Below are 17,466 nucleotides of genomic sequence, written 5' to 3' on the forward strand. Positions count from 1 at the left end.
GTACACGGTTAGCACCTTATTGCCCAGCGCTCCCACCAATGTCCCCACTCTTAATTTGCTACATCCTTTGAGGGTCCATGGAGTGCCAGGTCCCTGGTGTCTTCTGTTCTAGGCAGCAGAGTGAAGAAGGTCTGACTCTGTGCCAGTTTAGCATGCATCTCACTTTATTACCTGGGTACTGGAGCACCCTTTCCTGTGCTTCTCTGAGAGTCTTAGTAAAAACAATACTATTTCCGCTGCGTTCCTCCCCAGCCCACCTCCCATCCTTGGATCAAGTCCTGAGAGTTAGTCACTAAGCTGGGAGCCTTGCCAGCCTGCCGAGGTACCTCTCCTCCCAGACATTCCACTCTGCCCATGACTTCCAATATTGGCCCCTTCTCCTTAAGGCTTATAGTTCACTTTTAATACATTTTATTGTACCATTCCCATTTCACAAGTTAGAAAGCTGAAGCGCAAGGAGAGGTAAGTAATTTGCCTGAGGTCAGTCACAATGACAGATGTAAAGGAATCAGGGTTCCAATCTAAGTCTCTCTGATTCCAGAGGCCAGCTACAGCTCACTGGCTGCAAGAGATGCAAAAATTAAAAGACATGGTACCTTCCCTCTAGGAGTTCACGACCTGGACGCACAGTTTGCAATTTGTAGCTTGGATCACTTGTATATTTTGACAATGGACATTGACTGATGGGATTAACAATGGGACAGATTTCAGGGGTTCTGGTCCTGAGGAGGCATTTTTGCATGGGGAGGGCTTTTGCTGTCCCTTGGAAGAGTGGTTTGCAAACTGGGCTATGCTTTAGGATCTGCTGTTAAAAGCACAGATCCCAGAAACTTACCCCAAACCTATCAAGTCAGAATCTCCAGGTGAGGGGCCTGGGAATCTTTATTTAACAGACTTGTCAGGTGAGTCTGAAACCCACACCACTCTGAAGATGGATATTTGGGACTCATCTTAGAAACCACCGAAAAGGCAGCTGCCTAAGAGACCACTGACTTAGAGGAGGAGATAGAGAAGGAATTGAAGCAAAGGAGAAGAGAGCCAGGAGTTGAGAGGAGGAGTCCAGGGAAGAGGTGTAGAAACCAGACCTATGTGATGAAATAAAAGACTCCTTTATGAAACACCTGGATTGAAAGGCACACCAGCTAAACTGAGCCTCTGCCCAGACCCTGTGGCAGCACGTGCTCGTAGCCCTGTCCCTGGGAACTTAAAAAAAAAAAAAGAAAAAGGAGCAGCTGATGGTTTCTATGGAGACAACTTCAACTTTGAACAGTAGGCTGGGGTATTTTGAACGATCTAAATTAGCAAGCAATAGGCAAGTGTCCATTGCTTCTAGCCGGCTCAGTAAGCCATCCCGCTCCAGACTGCTTCCTGCAGCCGAATTCAGGGTGAGTCAGGGCTGTCATGGCCAAGTAGAAAAGGTCTGCTTTCTGATTTCGGCAGCAGGGAACCGGGGAAGGCTGCTTTTGTCTTTCTGTGTGTGTTTCACTCACCTCAGTGGGTAGCACAGTTCTCTGAAGAACCAGAAATTACTATCCCAGGTAGTTTATTGCTCAAACACTGATTTATGTCAGATGCATAAACCTAACCAGAAGATTGTTTAGAGACTATTTTGGAGGTGAAATGCACACTTGGCTGCAAAAGTCAGGGTCCAGCCTAATGTGACTAATGGAGAGATTTTTTTTTTTATATATACATTTATTTTATTTATTTATTTATTTATTTTTGGCTGCGTTGGTCTCCGTTGCTGCGCGTGGGCTTTCTCTAGTTGCAGCGAGCGGGGGCTACTCTTCGTTGCCGTGCGCAGGCTTCTCATTGCGGTGGCTTCTCTTGTTGTGGAGCATGGGCTCTAGGTGCGTGGGCTCAGTAGTTGTGGCTCACGGGCTCTAGAGCGCAGTCTCAGTAGTTGTGGCACATGGGCTTAGTTGCTCCGCGGCATGTGGGATCTTCCCAGACCAGGGCTCGAATCCGTGTCCCCTGCATTGGCAGGTGGATTCTTAACCACTGCGCCACCAGGGAAGTCCCTGGAGAGATGTTTCCTGACTCAAAGAATTTTTCTCTGGGATTTATTGGGAGGAGGAAGTGCTGTGATGAAGGAAGAAAAGCAACAGGATCCTAAAGGAAATGGAATTTTTGTTTCTTGATTGGTAATGGTAATTTTAACTTCCATGGGACCTTTAGCTCTCTTTTATTCTTTGTTTCCTGCCTTCTGATGTGCTGATGTCCCACCAGTTCTTGACTGCCCTTCCTCTAACAGGTCAATGTCTCCCAGTGGTGCAGGCTTGATCCCCGTCCTTCCCCCTGTGACTCTGGGGGGTCTGAAACCTGCTCAGCAATGTGGCTATCAGCTTTCAGACCCTATCAGGTTGCTTCCATTTTGCTGAAGGCTCCCTCTCCAACCACCACTAGGCTATGCCTGTGAGAGGCAGCTGAGTTCTTGTTTCTTGCCCTCTGGCTGCTTTCCATCTTTGGTTTCATTGACAGTCTGCAGTGTACATTAACTGTTTCATTGACAGTCCTGCCTTCTGCTGCAAAGAAGTGAGGAACCCTGGAAATTGTATCCCATTGGATTTTGAGGAATTTTCCATCTTCAGAAGTAGCCTATAAATATTCAACTGGGCTTCTGTTCTATCTTCACACTCTCTCTGAGATATGTCACTCAACTTTTTTTTTTTTTTTGCTTTTTCATCTATCATTTATTCTTCCACTTAATTCCTCAAACATTTACTGAGCGATCACTATGTGCCGGCACTATTCTAGGAACTGAGGAGTGTTGAACAAGGTATAATTCTTGCCCATGAGGAATACTTTACAATCCAGAGTAGTGCTGTCCAGTAGGGTATTCTGTGGTGATGGGAATATTCCAGAGCTACATGGTCCAATACAGTAGCCACTAGTAACATGTGGCTACTGAGCAATGAAAATGTGGTTAGCGTGAATGAGAAACTAAATTTTAAAATGTCAATTTCATGCATTTTTAAGTGAATTGAAATTTAAGTAGCTGTACCTGGCTAGTGGGTACTATACTGGATAGAGCAGAAAAGGGAGAGACAGATAAAGAAGCAGATTTTGACAATATCCTATGCTAGGTTTGTAATGAGATGGTTGCTTAGACTAGTAAATAGATCGGGGGGTGTGGTGGTGAAAGGCTTTGATTGAATTAGATGATAAAGGGTGTCAAACACAAAGGGAAGTCCAAGTCCAAGACTGACAGGTTCAGCTGGAAAAGAAATAAGGAGCCCCTTTTAGATTCAGACAGTTTATTACTTATATAGGCAGTGAAGGCAAGAGATGCCAAGGGTGCAGCTCTCTGGGTCCTTGTCTCACCCACCAAAAGGATGGCACTGAAGCAAAAGGAACCAGACGTCTTCAACAGAGTTGTGAGATATTCAGTGGCTGAGGAGCTGATCCTAGACTGCAGCTCAGTGGTCCTAGAGCCTGCAGCTCTGCCCTAAAGGGGTGTAAGTATGAGATGGAGAGTCCCATGCCTCTCTGGAACCAGGGAGGTGGATGGGAAAGCTGCCTCATGGTAGCCTCCCACAAGATAGGGAGAGACAGATGGGAAAACCGTCTTGTGAAGCCTCTTGTACAGACTGCTTCTCATGCCATGCTCCTGGGAGGATCGCAAGGCATTCCACCCAGATTTAGGTCATGTGGTGGTTCAAGCTTTGCCTGTGGAAACATGGAAGGTCTCCAGGGTGCTATGGTAGAGCCATTCCCCTACAAAGAGTCTTAAGTGCTAGGACAAAAGATTTAGACTTTATCCTCAAATGAATCTGGCTGCCACTGGAAGTTTAAAGCAGATGAGAAATTCAATTATTTTTGAGTTTTATAAAGATCTGTCTGACAACATTGTCGAGATTAGACTGGGGAGCAAAAAGGACTGTAAAGAGAGAGAAAGAATTGGGTAAAAGGATGACAGTTTATGAGAATGGAGAGGAAAATCCACAATCATTTAATGAATACATGGGATGTGAAGGGCTCCTGTGCAGTGCAAGTGACAAAGACACATCAGACAGGATCCTGCCTTCAAGAAATTTACAGAGTAACAGGAGAGAGTACACACAGCATACATGACTCATTAATATTAGGTTCAAGAATTAAGTGCTCTGAGTGACATGGTAGAGAGAGAGCCCAGAGGAGGGACAGCCCTCTACAGCTGGGTGTCCCTGTACAGTGTAGGTGCCTCATTGATCATGATGACAATTGAGTGTTGAACAGGATAAGTTTTAAGTCTTCTTACAACTTATTTTGAAAATCTGTGAGGGACGGGCCCTGGCAGGCAATAAGCCTTAACAACTAACAAAGATATTAATCCCTATAGCAGTATGTGGATTAGTTGGGATCCAATTAGAGTAAGACAATAGAAATGGAATACAGGGAAAGCAGGAAAAAATCTTAAAGATTCAGCATGGTGAGAGGTGACAAGGAGAAGGTTTGAGGGCAGGGTTAACTGGCCATATACCACTGGAAATAATAATGGCTGAGGCCTCACTCCCACTTCCCATCCCCACATTCTGGTATTTTTATTTTACCTTGTTTTCCTTCTTCCTCCAGAGGGAGATCAGTTGATACTTATTGCTTCGGGAAAGGATGGCACACCAGAAAGAGAAAAACAAAAATCTTTTCCTGGCCTTTATGTTGCAAAAAGCCTAATAGATGATGTGAATTTCAGAAGTCACAAATGGGTGTATTTCATTTGGTCCACACCTTGGGTTGTTTTTTCCTTTGGTTGGTTGGTTGTTGTTGTTGGGTAGTTTTGTGTGTGTGCATTTTTTTAAATAGAATACATTTGAATGCCTTAGATGGGCAGGTAGTCTTAGGTTCACTGCAGTCTTACATTTTGTTCATCTCTGTCCTTTATCTACAAATTTATATTACCTGCCTGGCCCCTATAGGTATCTGAATTTGGAACCACTGGTATCCATTGTAAAACAGGTTTAGAAGAATGCATAGTAACATATGAACAGGGTCTCCCAACCCCAAGTCTTTGAGCACTGCCACAGTCACAGGGAACTTCCTTGAGCTCCCAGGAAAAGCAGGATGCCCTGAATTCTGTGATCATATCTCTGCCATCTGGAGGAACAAGGACTCAAAATAGAAATTACTCTGAATCTAGAAAAATAGAAAAAAAATTACATCTCATGCACATGTGGGTTTGTGGACTAAAGGTTACTCCTACTATTCCATTACTAGTCCTGCCACCCTGTACACCAGGGTATATATTTAACTAAAAGCTTCAGAGTTAGGGAAAGGGAAAGATGAAGTTAAGGTCAAAAAAGAAGTAGGAAAGAAAAACAAGAGAGGGAGGCTAGGAAAAGAATGAGCTTTCATATGTCTACCCTCATTTGGGGAAGATAAGTAAGGTTTATATGTAGGGTCAGACGGTACTGGTTAAAATTCTTGCTTCATGATTAACAACATAGGCAAGCTTGGGTAAGTCATTTGACTAGCTGAGCTCAATTTCCTAATTTACAATGTAAGGATAATAATAATTTTTTATTCCCACAGGTTTTTTGCAAGGGTCAAGAGAAATAATGGTCATAAGAGGGTCCTGAAAAGTGAAAAGGCTTTACTATGTGGATTCATATTACCCAGTGACTAGCCGTTAGTAAGTGCTCAATAGTTGTTTGCTGTTACAGAAAAAAGGGAAATGAAGGGAGAGCTGAGTTCCAAGGGCCACTTAAAATTACCAGCCCCTTTACTTGTCAAATGATTGTGATATTTTATTTGTCTTTTCCATTTTCCTGGAGCCATTGCTGCATTTTTTAGTTGTTTGTTAAAGACCATGCCCAATGGAACAGGACAACTTGTATTACCAGCTGATGTAAATTCCACTGATAAGCAGCTTCACTGTAAAAACAGACTTTTTCAGTGTGTGGCCTCTTGTCAAATGACTCAGAAAATGGCAGTTCTCCATCACTAATCTTCTGAGTCTTGTCCTTAGTCCTTCAATTCCCTTCTTCCAATTTTAAATTTACCTTCAAATTTATCACTCCATTGGACCATCAGACATATTTGTAAAATGTGAATGCTTACTGAAATACAAAAGAGTGGCATAATAAGTAACAAAACGAGAAAAATTCCCTAAAAAAATTCCATATGAAAATTCTCTTCTTACACTATCCACACTTCACAATGTTTACAAATAATAACAAAGTGTCAGGGTGCAGCTGACTACAGTGTGTAAAAATTCATTCTTCGGAATGCAACTTTCCTTCCATATTACACCAATAGAGTTTGTTCACTCCTTTAACTCAGTCCACGGAGCATACGGGGAGTTTGGAGGAGGTAATTCAGGAAGGAGAGGCACACATCAGCCCACCATGCTCTTCTCCACATCGAGCTCGCCACTAGCCATCAACAGCCTCCCCTAATCTTGCATCTCAAACTGAGAATGGTCTCCACCAATTGTACGTGGTCCTTTCACACACCACCCTATGGGGCTGAACAACATGTAAAGGAACAGCTCAGTCACTGTCTCCCTCCATCATTACATGCACTAGCATCACATCACACTTGAAGTTCAAAAACTGTTTCTCTTTTTTCCAATTAAGAGCTCTTGTGGAAACCCTAGTGACATTTTGCAGAACCTGAGTTCCTCAGAACCCCAGTTGAGAATCCCTGGTGTGTAGGTATCAAATCTTCTTTCGTGTATGTGTGTGTGTGTGTGTGCGTGTGTGTGTACATGTGTATGTATGTATGTATGTAGGTATTATTTATTTATTTATTTATTTTTGGCTGCATTGGGTCTTAGTTGCAGCAGGTGGGATCTTTTGTTGCGGCGCTCAGGCTTCTCCCTAATTGTGGTATGCGGGTTTTTCTCTTCTCTAGCTGTGGCTCATAGGCTCTGTAGTTTGCAGCACGCGGGCTCTCTAGTTGAGGCTCCTGGGCTCAGAAGTTGTAGCATGCAGGCTTAGTTGCCCCGTGGCATGTGGGATCTTAGTTCCCCAACCAGGGATTGAACCCGTGTCCCCTGCATTGGAAGGCAGATTCTTTACCACTGGACCATCAGGGAAGTCCCCATGTGTATGTATTTAAATCCTGGATTTTTCATGTATCTTGAATATATAAGGGGGTGTTATATAAAGAACAGATGGCACAGAGGCTTGAATAAGTCTGAGGTCTGATAGACTTACAACCAATTTCTGAAGAGGTAATCTGTCAAACTTTGCCTTGGATCCCTACCAAATCTTCATGAAGGTACATCCTATCTTGTCAGCCTGTGAAAAGTGACTTTGTTTAGCCCATGTTCCAAAGGCAGTGACTGTGGGATTGCTGATCACGTGGCTGCTTCCTAGTCTTTGGTCAGGAAACCTGAGACACCATTCACAAGCACACACTGTTGGCTCATCAAGTGATCTCTCTCTCTTTCTTTGTTTCACGTGCTCTTAGGAGAACGCCTGCTTCTTATAGGAAGTTTCATTATAATCTGACCCCTTGCATATACCTTGGTGTAAATGGCAAAAATCTAGACATAGGATACTAATGACCATTATGGGGAATTTCTGACAAGTCAGAATCAATAACTTAACACATTTAACAGGAGCTCCAGAAAAATTAGGAGACAAAACAGTAAGCATAGTCAGCTAAGTGCTGAGACCCCAAAATAAAATTCTAGCTCTAAGATAGATTCCTTTCAAAGACTGAAGTCTTCTGAAACCTATCTTCTTGCATCTCTCTTTTCTCTGACGCCTATTTACATAACCCCGGACCTTCTAAATGACCTACCCTTTCTTTCTTCAGGGGTTTCTCAGGATAGGAGCAATCTAATTTCTCTTTGTCCCTGTTATCTTTCTCTCTTTCCTCAAACTCCCATACTCTACCCCAAGACTGTCTTTCTGTGATTATCTGGATACAGCTTTTGAATTTTATGGATACAGCCACGTAAAAAGAATCCAAGGCTAGGACTAGGCTGAGGCAAGAGGGCCCCTAGAGTGCAAAATTTCAGGACTTCAGGGGCTTGTCATGCAATTAAATTCTGCTACCTAGGTGCCTTCTTGCTTCACCTTTAGTCCTTACCTTGATAGAGTGACTGGTGACCTCTGGGTCTCCATTCCAAATTGGCAAGGGGGGAACATCCCTGGCACACGTTGAATCAGGTATCCAATCCTGATCCAGTCAGCAACGGCCCCCCGGGTGGAGGTCACATGGTATAAACATAGCTGCTAAGTGTCCATCTCTGGGCTTTAGGGAGTGATTCTCAGATAAAGAGGGACCATGACTTGGGAAGAGACTCTAATATTTTATATTACAAAAGCACTATATAAGTAAAGTACTTTAATTACATTTTTGGTGCTATTTTTTCCTGCCCCTGTTATGAATTTCATAACTCTGAAGCATGTACATTGTATAATTTACTATATGAGTATCAATAGGATTCCTAAAGTTTTAACACATAGTTGCTGCCCTTGAAGAATTTGCAGTCCACCTGGAAGAATAAGACCAGATGTGGGATGTACGCAGGAATGCAGGAGAGTAGTTATGTTAATTAATGCAAATTAATTCAACTTGAAAATAAAATCTGTATTGAGCCAATAAATTTTATAGAAGTTTTGAGAAGGAAGAAGAATTTGTGGAATAGGGCACGCAAGTACCCCTTCTTAATGATCTCTTTTTGGGAAGAAGGAAACAGCAGATACAGAGACTTATAGGAAGGACCAGATCAGAAAATACCAAGGGAGCACTGAAATGTCACATGGGACGTGGGGTGTTCTTATTCATATTACAGGTCCCATTTCCCTGATACATATGAAAGACCCAGGAAGTTTGAATTGATGCCACCTTCTTCTGCCAAGAACTGTGCTGGTATTGAGGGAAAACATTCACAATCATTCTATTTATTCCAAATTATTCTATCGACCATGAGTTTTGAAATGGTCAGTAATGCTGGTTGTTGATGGGGGTCAGGTGGGAGGGAGTGCGTCCTTTGCAGAAAATCACTTTCTTAAAAGAAGCACAAAATGCATTTTTCCTTGACCCTCTCTTTCCTCCAAAGACCCACTTTCAACAGTGAAGAACTGGGCATTAAAACCCCTCTTCTGCCCCTGCACTGCCAGAGCCTGTTTATTTTCTCCAGAATCTTTTCTGCTCACAAATCTAAACCCCAAAGCCTTCACTTTGCATTCCTCTGTAAAATAAAATCAAGGACCCCTTGGAGGATCAAGCTTTCTGAGAGGACACCTATTACTACCATTTGTGTGAAGATATTGTTGGAAAAATGATGCATACCTATGTCAAAGTCTCATATGAGAAATTTCTTTTAGGAAAATATTGGAAAGGCCTCACTTTTTCCTTTCCCTTGAGAAACTGGTAACCCTTTCTATGAGAATAATTGGAACAACACAACTGAGAGATTGCCTTTTTTCCTTTGGCTGTCACTCATTCAGTGTCTCTGATGCTAGTTCATATTTTCCCAGATCCTATTTTATTTTTATTTGTTTATGCCTCCTTTATCTATAAACAGGTTCAAATCCTTTGTGGAATGAGGTATAGAAGAAAGGAGGGAAAGTAAAGAAAGAAGGAATGTACAGAGGGAGGAAGGAGGGAGAGAATACCCCAAATTTTGCTCATAAAATGAGGAGAGTATGAAATAGCTGATCAAATGTATATTTCATTCTCTTTGCTACAAACAATATTTTATATTTATCACTCCGTTGGAAAGCCGCAAAAGCAGATCATGGAGTTTTATTTTCCCTTAAAAAGAGCAAATAATGGGAACTCTGAAAAGAGCTGGCAGTCTATCTTACAATGGCAGGGAGGGATTGGAAACTAAAAAAAGAGAAAAGAAAGAAAGAAACAACAGCATAACAAGTTTCTCGTTTATGTAGGTATGGGAGTTGAAAAGCAGCACTGATCCTTCCAATAAACCCTTAATCATGCATTACCCCCTCGGATCCTAACAAACACCAGTGAAATAGGTCACCTGGGAATGATCTCAACTGAAGATATGAAGCTCAACTTACTCAAAACCACAAAACTAAGATTTCCTACAGGGCTGTAATGGATAAGACGGGAGGCTGTAGTGTCAGACCTAGCTTGAATTTCAGGTTCTACTATTAATTATTTACAAGACTTTGAGCATGTCGCTTAACCTGTTTCCCATATGTAAAATGAGAATAACGAGTCCTGTCTGCACACCCTATTTCCCCTCCTCCAAATGTTCTGTGTATTTTGCACTAGTATCCAGAAATCTGCCTTGGCCAGACCTAATATAAGCCTTGTCTGGGCCTCTTCCTTGGAACTGAAGTCTCCAACTCAGAGCTTTCTCTCCCACTGCAGGGCAGGAAATACCACTTGGTCCCTTTGCCGGTTGCCAATGCTCCAGCTGACAGCCACCCCGGCAAGTGCCCTCGCGGATGAGCCCGTGCACATCCGAGTGACAGGCCTGCCCCCACTGCAGACGGTGACCCTCATGGCATCTGTGAAGGATGAGAAGGGGAATCTGTACCAGTCCAGAGCCTTCTACAGGGCCAGCAAGGCTGGTGAGCTGGACCTGAAGCAGGCTCCTGCCTTGGGAGGCCACTACGTGGGGGTCCACCCGATGGGCCTCTTCTGGTCTCTGAAGCCTGAGAAGGCTTTTGAGAGGCTGATTAAGAAAGATGTGATGAACAGCCCCTTTTGGATCACTCTGGATCTGTATGACTCCGTTTATTTACAAAAGTCAGGGGAGGTTCAGCCCAGGGCCAGCCAGGTGGTGCAGCGTTGGTTCTCCAGCCCTGAGGTGCAGCGGGTGCAGATCCGAGAAGGTCGTGTGCGAGGAGCCCTTTTCCTCCCTCCAGGTGAGACTAATCTTTCATGATCTAGAAGACATCGTTCATGGAAATAAAAACAAAAACAAAGGGCATCAAACTGTTGGAGAACTAGTATTTCCCAGAATATTTTAAAAGTAACAAGCCGTTTCGTTGCGTGTGTGAAGGTGGAATTCAGTCTGCTCAGCCTGTACTTTTGCTGCTACCTACTTGACCCTCTTGTTACTCTTTCTGATCTCATTCTCTTCTCTTTTTCTTGCTCTTAGGGGAAGGCCCTTTCCCAGGACTCATTGATTTGTTTGGGGGCATCGGGGGTCTAGTTGAATATCGGGCCAGTCTTCTGGCTGCCCATGGCTTTGCAGTGCTGGCTTTAGCATATTTTGCCTATGCAGACCTGCCCAAGCAGTTGCAGGAGGTGGACCTGGAATATTTTGAGGAAGCTGCCAACTTGCTACTAGCTCATCCCAAGGTATTTAAAATACTTTTCATTTTACCTGGCAACATTATAGCCAAAAAAAAAAATCACAAATGTCCGTTCTGCCTATATTACCAGTCTGTTTAGACTTGGGCACAGCACAGTTGAGTTAAAATGGGGATAATAATACATGCCTTGTAGGATTGTTGGGTTGATTAGGATCAGCTGAGTGCTTACTGGCACAAAGAAGACAATAAATGGTGATTTATGATTCTCTTCATTTGCTAGTTCAAAAATGTTCAAATATCAGGTATTTCTTACAGTTCAACCTGACAGGGTAAAACAATCATATCACCTAATGTTTATATTAAGTGACTATTTGTTAGACTCTATGCTAAATACTTTATATGCACTATCTCATTTAATGCTCATAGTTACCGTGCGAAGTTAGTACTTTTGACGTGGTCCTCATTTTTCAGATGAGAAGGCATACCCATCTCAGTTAAGTAAGAGGCCAACACTCCACGGCCAGTAAGTGACAGAGCCCTTGGGGCAATGTCTTTGCTCCAAACCATTAAGTCATCCTGATTCCCCAACTTACATCGTTCTCTCCTGGAGCCTTGACTCTTCTCAAGAAGAGATGGGATATGTTTCCTATTGGAGCATCACTGGTATCCTCATCTTCAGTGTTATCGTCATCATAATCAAATATACGTGTGATTTTCCTAAGCATATTTGGCTCTGTTTAAAGGATTGCCTAGAAGGAATTAAACCCCAGGTAAAATGTTTTCAAGTTAATTTGTTTTTTCATTTCGAATTTAACTATTTGTGACATTGTATGAGGAGAAAGGGCAATTGCCAAAATTCAATTTGTAGTTAGATTCCGCAGAAGAGGTTCAATTCCCACCCCTGCCCCTTGATACCGTTGTAACCTTGAGCGGGACTTACACTTCCTGAATCCCCGTTTTCCTGTTGGAGGGCCGAGCATACAGTAAATGCTCAATAAATCCACCTTGTCACCTGTGCCCATCTGGTTTCTTCCCTCTTCCTTTCCCCACACCCTCAGCCCACCCCAAAGTGTTTTAGGTTCTTTCTCAACACATCACACCCTCTTCACTCCCCCTGCCGCTGTTTCAGTCCCTCATCATTGCTCAGCTGTGATGCTGCAATAGTGCATTAATCAATTTCCCATCTCCAGTTATGGCCCTTCTCCCTCACTTCCCAATCCACTCCTCACGTGGATGGTTCCCAGATGTGGATGCACACTGGATTTCCTTGGGGATATTTTATAGTATCAGATTCTTGGGCCCACTCAGACCTACTGAAGTAGCTCTCGAAAAACTGGATCTCAGAAAGCTCAAATTTTAACAGTTTTTTTTTTTTCAGGTGATTCTGATGATAGAAAGGTGCTGGGGATACAACTGTGAGCCAAGTAAACACACAGGGTCACTATGTATTTGCTATTGTTTGCCCAGAATGCCCCTCCTTTCCTCATTCATCCCTCAGCCTTCTTCCCTTCCCTCTGCTCCCTCGGCCCACCACAAAGTTAAGGACTCCCTCCTGTAACCTACCGCTTTTCCTGGTGGACTGGGAACTGACATTCAATTTTTTACAGAATCCAAGTCTTTCATCTTTACACTCCCAACCCTTCCAGGATTAGCCCTTGGATTAACGAATATGCAAATCCTTTGTAGCTGTAAAATGCTGTTTAAATATGAATTACACTTACCTGATATTTGAAAGAAACCAGGACACCTCTTTTACTAGCTGGAGAGAAGAATTTGATTCTTCAGAAATCTTACCTGCCTCTGCTCTTGTGATGTCTAATGTTGCTGGTGTATTAGACCCTTTTTGCCTTTATAGAGCCCTGCTTTGGGTGAAGAGTTTTAATTTCTATTTTTTCACTTAATCTTCATAACTGTCCTACAAGGTAGGTAATATTATCACCCCCATAAGACATTAAGGCTTAGGGAGGGTAAGTAGGTAGTATTCTCTCTCAGTCGCAAAGCTGGTAAACCTTAGTGCCAGGACTCCCACCCCACATTTTCAGACTCTTCCCATCATACTAGCTTACTGGCCTGTAGGACAGCTCCTTCTCAGAGACTGTCCTGTAATGGGTTTCCTTTATTTTGTCCTTCAGATCCAAAAGCCAGGAATTGGAGTGATCTCTGTGAGCAAAGGTGCAGAGATCGGGCTGGCCATGGCCTGCTACCTGAAGGAGGTGGCAGCCACCGTCTGCATCAATGGGTGCAATGCCATCTTTGAATTTCCGCTCCGGTACCGGGATCTGCTTATAACACCCATCCCCTCGCTTCCGGAGCGCATGGAGTTCAACATCATGGGCGCGTTGTGCCTCCGTCACTACAAGGGGAACCCCCGAGATGAACTCAATCAACACAGTGTGCTTCCTATTGAAAAGGCCCAGGGTCCGATCCTCTTCATTATAGGGGAGGATGACGAATGCTTCAATAGCAGAGAGTACGCTGAGCAAGCCCTGGACCAGCTGCGGAGGCACGGCCGAAGCAGCGGAAGGCTGCTGCTCTACCCCGGGGCGGGCCATCTCATAGAGCCTCCCTATTCGCCCCTGTGCTATGCGTCCTGGAGCCGCGGCCTCTTCTGCCCCCTGCTCTGGGGGGGGGACCCTGCTGGCCACGCGGCAGCCCAGGAGCACGCCTGGGGAGAGATCCAGAAATTCTTCAGGCAGCACCTTGTTCAGAGCAGAAGCACACTCTAAGGGTGATGATAGGGGAGGGGAGACAAAAAAATTGGATAAGGCAGGGATGTGGGTGGGGGAGGGGACTCCTGATTTCTCTAGATTCACAGTCATCTTGAACCAACTGGAAGGAAATTGAACAAAGTCAAAGAATCAGGTGCATCTGAAATATTTCTAACAAAACTGTATGTGCTTTGAATTTTTGTAAATTGAATCTTGGTTTATATGCACCAGGGTACGTTGCTATTTCAAAATTGTGATACCCTTGCAAATTGAATAACCTTTTGTACCCCAATAAGGGAAACCTTGGATCCAGGTATTGCCAATCTAGATGAACGTCCTGGAACTTTGAAGTCACTTGTGAAATCATTTTCTGTTTAAACCATTGTCAGTTGAATTCGACATTTGATATGAAAAGTTCTGATGCCACCATCAAGGGTAATCCTTGCTAGAGATTTCCAGTAGATACGTTAATTCTTTTTTAGAATAGTGACGCTTCTTTTTATTCCTAAAACATATTTCTTTTTTATAATTTTGATCAGGAGTGGGGCTAAATGCTCAAGTGCCTTTGGAGCACTTAGTGAAATTAAATGAACTATATTTAAAGTGATTAGAAGAGAGCCGGGCACATAGTAATTTCTATATCAGAGTTAGCTATTATCATTTTCATGATGCTTTTCTCCTTTAATCTATTAATGTGGTGAATTGCATTCATTAATGGACTAATTTTGCTTATTCATCTAATTCTACTAGATCAGTTTCTCATATTGACTATTTTGGGCTTTAAAATTTCTTTTGAAGCCAACCTAGTCATTTATATTTTCTCAGAATTTCACCCCTATTTTCTGGAACACATTTTTCTCTTATAATGTTTTACATATCCCCTGTTGTTTATTTGCATGGTTTCTCCTTTTCCTTTCAGTCTGACTTGCTAAATATTTGTCTATTTTATTAATCTTTTCTTAGAATAGCTTTTGGGTTGTTTATTGGTCAAATCTAATTTTTCCTGATTCATCAGTGTATGCTTCTTTGAAATAAGTTCATTCCTTCTGCCATATTCGTGTTTTCCTGGCTTTTTGATATGCAGTGTTCTCATTTTGTTAATGCCCAAATAGCTTCTGATTTACTTCCTCCCTCCCCCCACCCTTAAACCCAAGAGTAATTTTACCAAAGTACAAAGTATCACCCTGTAGATAACTTGCTGGTTATAAGCAACCTCACTTTGCAATGGAGGGGTCAGATTGTCTCCACCTGAACCCACTGATCAAACTTAGCATCTCTAAAAATGGTCAATTTGACATGTTGTGTTTCATGACAAGATGTAATGTGGAGTGCCCAGCACTACTTAGAACTATTTCTAACAACACTGTTCAACTTGAAGCTAATCAACCCCTTAGATCAAACTTCTTACTAATGTGGTAGTTAGTGAGCAAGTTAAATGGTACTACAAGGAGACAAACATAGATTGTCCATCATTCTATGACCTGGTCTCTTCACAAGTTAATTACCAACTGACCTTGTCTCTTTTCACAAGTTAATTGCATGAAAAAATTTGGAATTTTTCACTTTGTGGGATTTTGCTTTCCTTTTTGCATTGGAGTGAGCTGGGGGATTGTTCAAAATTAAAAGGGACTTAAGAGGCATATCAACCAAATGCTATGTGTGGGCCTGGTTTGAACAAAGTAACTGTAAAAAGACATTTGGGGGATAATTAGAGAAATCTGAATATGACTGGATATTAAATGATACTATGAAATTGTTATCTTGTTAGGGGTCAAAATGGTATTGGGGTTATGTAAAAAAGTAACTTTTTAGAGATGCATACTGACATATTTAGAAGTGAAGTGTTGCAGTATCTGGGAATTGTTTTAAAATACTACAGGAATATGGCAAATGTGAAAAATTATTATATCTAGATGATCGGTATAGTGAAGTTTGTTTTCTCTACTTTTATGTATGCTTGCAAATTTTTCATAATAAAAAAATAAGAGATATAATCGGTATATTTACTTTTCTGCCCCAACAGACAAGAACCTTAGCATGCATTACATCTTTTCTCCATGACAACCCCATTAATTTCATATTAACTTTTTTGCAATCAATAATTATTATTTTTAAATTAATTTTTATTGGAGTATAGTTGCTTTACAATGTTGTGTTAGTTTCTGCTGTGCAGTAAAGTGAATCAGTCATACATATACATATATCCACTCTTTTTTAGATTTCCTTCCCATTTAGGTCACCACAGAGCATTGATTAGAGTTCCTGGTGCTATACATTTGGTTCTATTAGTTATCTGTTTTATACATAGTAGTGTGTAAATGTCAACCCAATCTCCTAGTTCATCCCACCCTTGGTAACCATAAGTTTGTTCTCTACATCTGTGACTCTATTTCTGCTTTGCAAATAAGTTCATCTGTACCATTTTTCTATATTCCACATATAAGTGATATTATACATTTGTTTTTCTCTTTGACTTACTTCACTCTGTATGACAATCTCTAGGTCCATCCATGTCTCTGCAAATGGCACTATTTCGTTCCTTTTTATGGCTGAGTAATATTCCATTGTATACATGTACCACATCTTCTTTATCCATTCCTCTGTTGATGGACATTTAGGTTGCTTTCAGGTCCTGGCTATTGCGAATAGTGCTGCAATGAACATTGGGGTGCATGCATCCTTTTGAATTATGGTTTTCTCCAGATATACACCTAGGAGCGGAATTGCTGGGTAATATAGTAGCTCTATTTTTAGTTTTTTCTTTTTAATTTATTTATTTATTTTTGGCTGCATTGGGTCTTCATTGCTGTGCACAGGCTTTCTCTGGTTGTGGTGAGTGGGGGGTACTCTTCGTTGCAGTGCGCGGGCTTCTCACTGCGGTGGCTTCTCTTGTTGTGGAACACAGGCTCTAGGTGCGTGGGCTTCAGTAGTTGTGGCATGTGGGCTCAGTGGTTGTGGCTTGTGGGCTCTAGAGCAGAGGATCAGTAGTTGTGGCGCATGGGCTTAGTCGCTCCGCAGCATGTGGGATCTTCCCACACCAGGACTTGAACCCATGTCCCCTGCATTGGCAGGCGGATTTTTAACCACTGCACCACCAGGGAAGTCCCCCTTTGCTTCTTATAAGAGGTTGATGAGGAGTATCCAGTGGTGATATTTTTCATATCTTCATTACCAGGTCATGCCATAGACTATCAGTATTCTCCTTACTACTTGAAATAGAGTTATTAGCATCTTTAAATTTAATCAGGTTGATAGAGCCAGTTCCAGAAACGCCAGAACCAATTCAGAAAACTCATCCTTAAAACTCTGTTTCTTTAGAAACACTCTCAGTACCAAAATCTCAGTCAGGGTTCTCTGGAGAAATAGAACCAACAAGATAAATATACAGAGAGAGAAAGAAATTTATTATAAGGAATTGGCTCAGGTGGTTATGGAGGCTAAGTCCCCAGATCTGCAACCTGCAATCTGGAGACCCAGGAGAGCTAATGCTGTAATTGTAGTCTGAGTCTGAACGCCTGAGAACCACAATAGTTAATAGTGTAAATTACAGTCGGAAAGCGGGCCGACTTGAGATCTAAGGAGAGCTG

At 42.4% G+C, this 17,466-nt stretch overlaps 1 protein-coding gene across 2 annotated transcripts; it reads left to right on the forward strand.

Moving 5' to 3' along the window:
• Positions 1 to 1,319: 1,319 nt before the first annotated feature.
• Positions 1,320 to 15,873, forward strand: LOC137770342 (acyl-coenzyme A amino acid N-acyltransferase 2-like). 2 transcript variants are annotated; one of them, XM_068552976.1, is made up of 4 exons: positions 1,320 to 1,385; positions 10,279 to 10,778; positions 11,015 to 11,217; positions 13,304 to 15,873. In XM_068552976.1, exons 2-4 carry the CDS (start codon positions 10,316 to 10,318, stop codon positions 13,895 to 13,897), a joined length of 1,260 nt encoding a protein of 419 aa, XP_068409077.1. In that variant the 5' UTR covers positions 1,320 to 1,385; positions 10,279 to 10,315; the 3' UTR covers positions 13,898 to 15,873. The 2 variants fall into 2 exon arrangements, with proteins under 2 accessions (XP_068409077.1, XP_068409078.1); XM_068552977.1 differs by lacking the exon at positions 1,320 to 1,385 and adding an exon at positions 5,547 to 5,608.
• The last annotated feature ends 1,593 nt before the right edge of the window (positions 15,874 to 17,466 follow it).

This window comes from Eschrichtius robustus, chromosome 10, assembly GCF_028021215.1.
Source record: "Eschrichtius robustus isolate mEscRob2 chromosome 10, mEscRob2.pri, whole genome shotgun sequence".
In the NCBI taxonomy this organism is placed as follows: Eukaryota; Metazoa; Chordata; class Mammalia; order Artiodactyla; family Eschrichtiidae; genus Eschrichtius; species Eschrichtius robustus.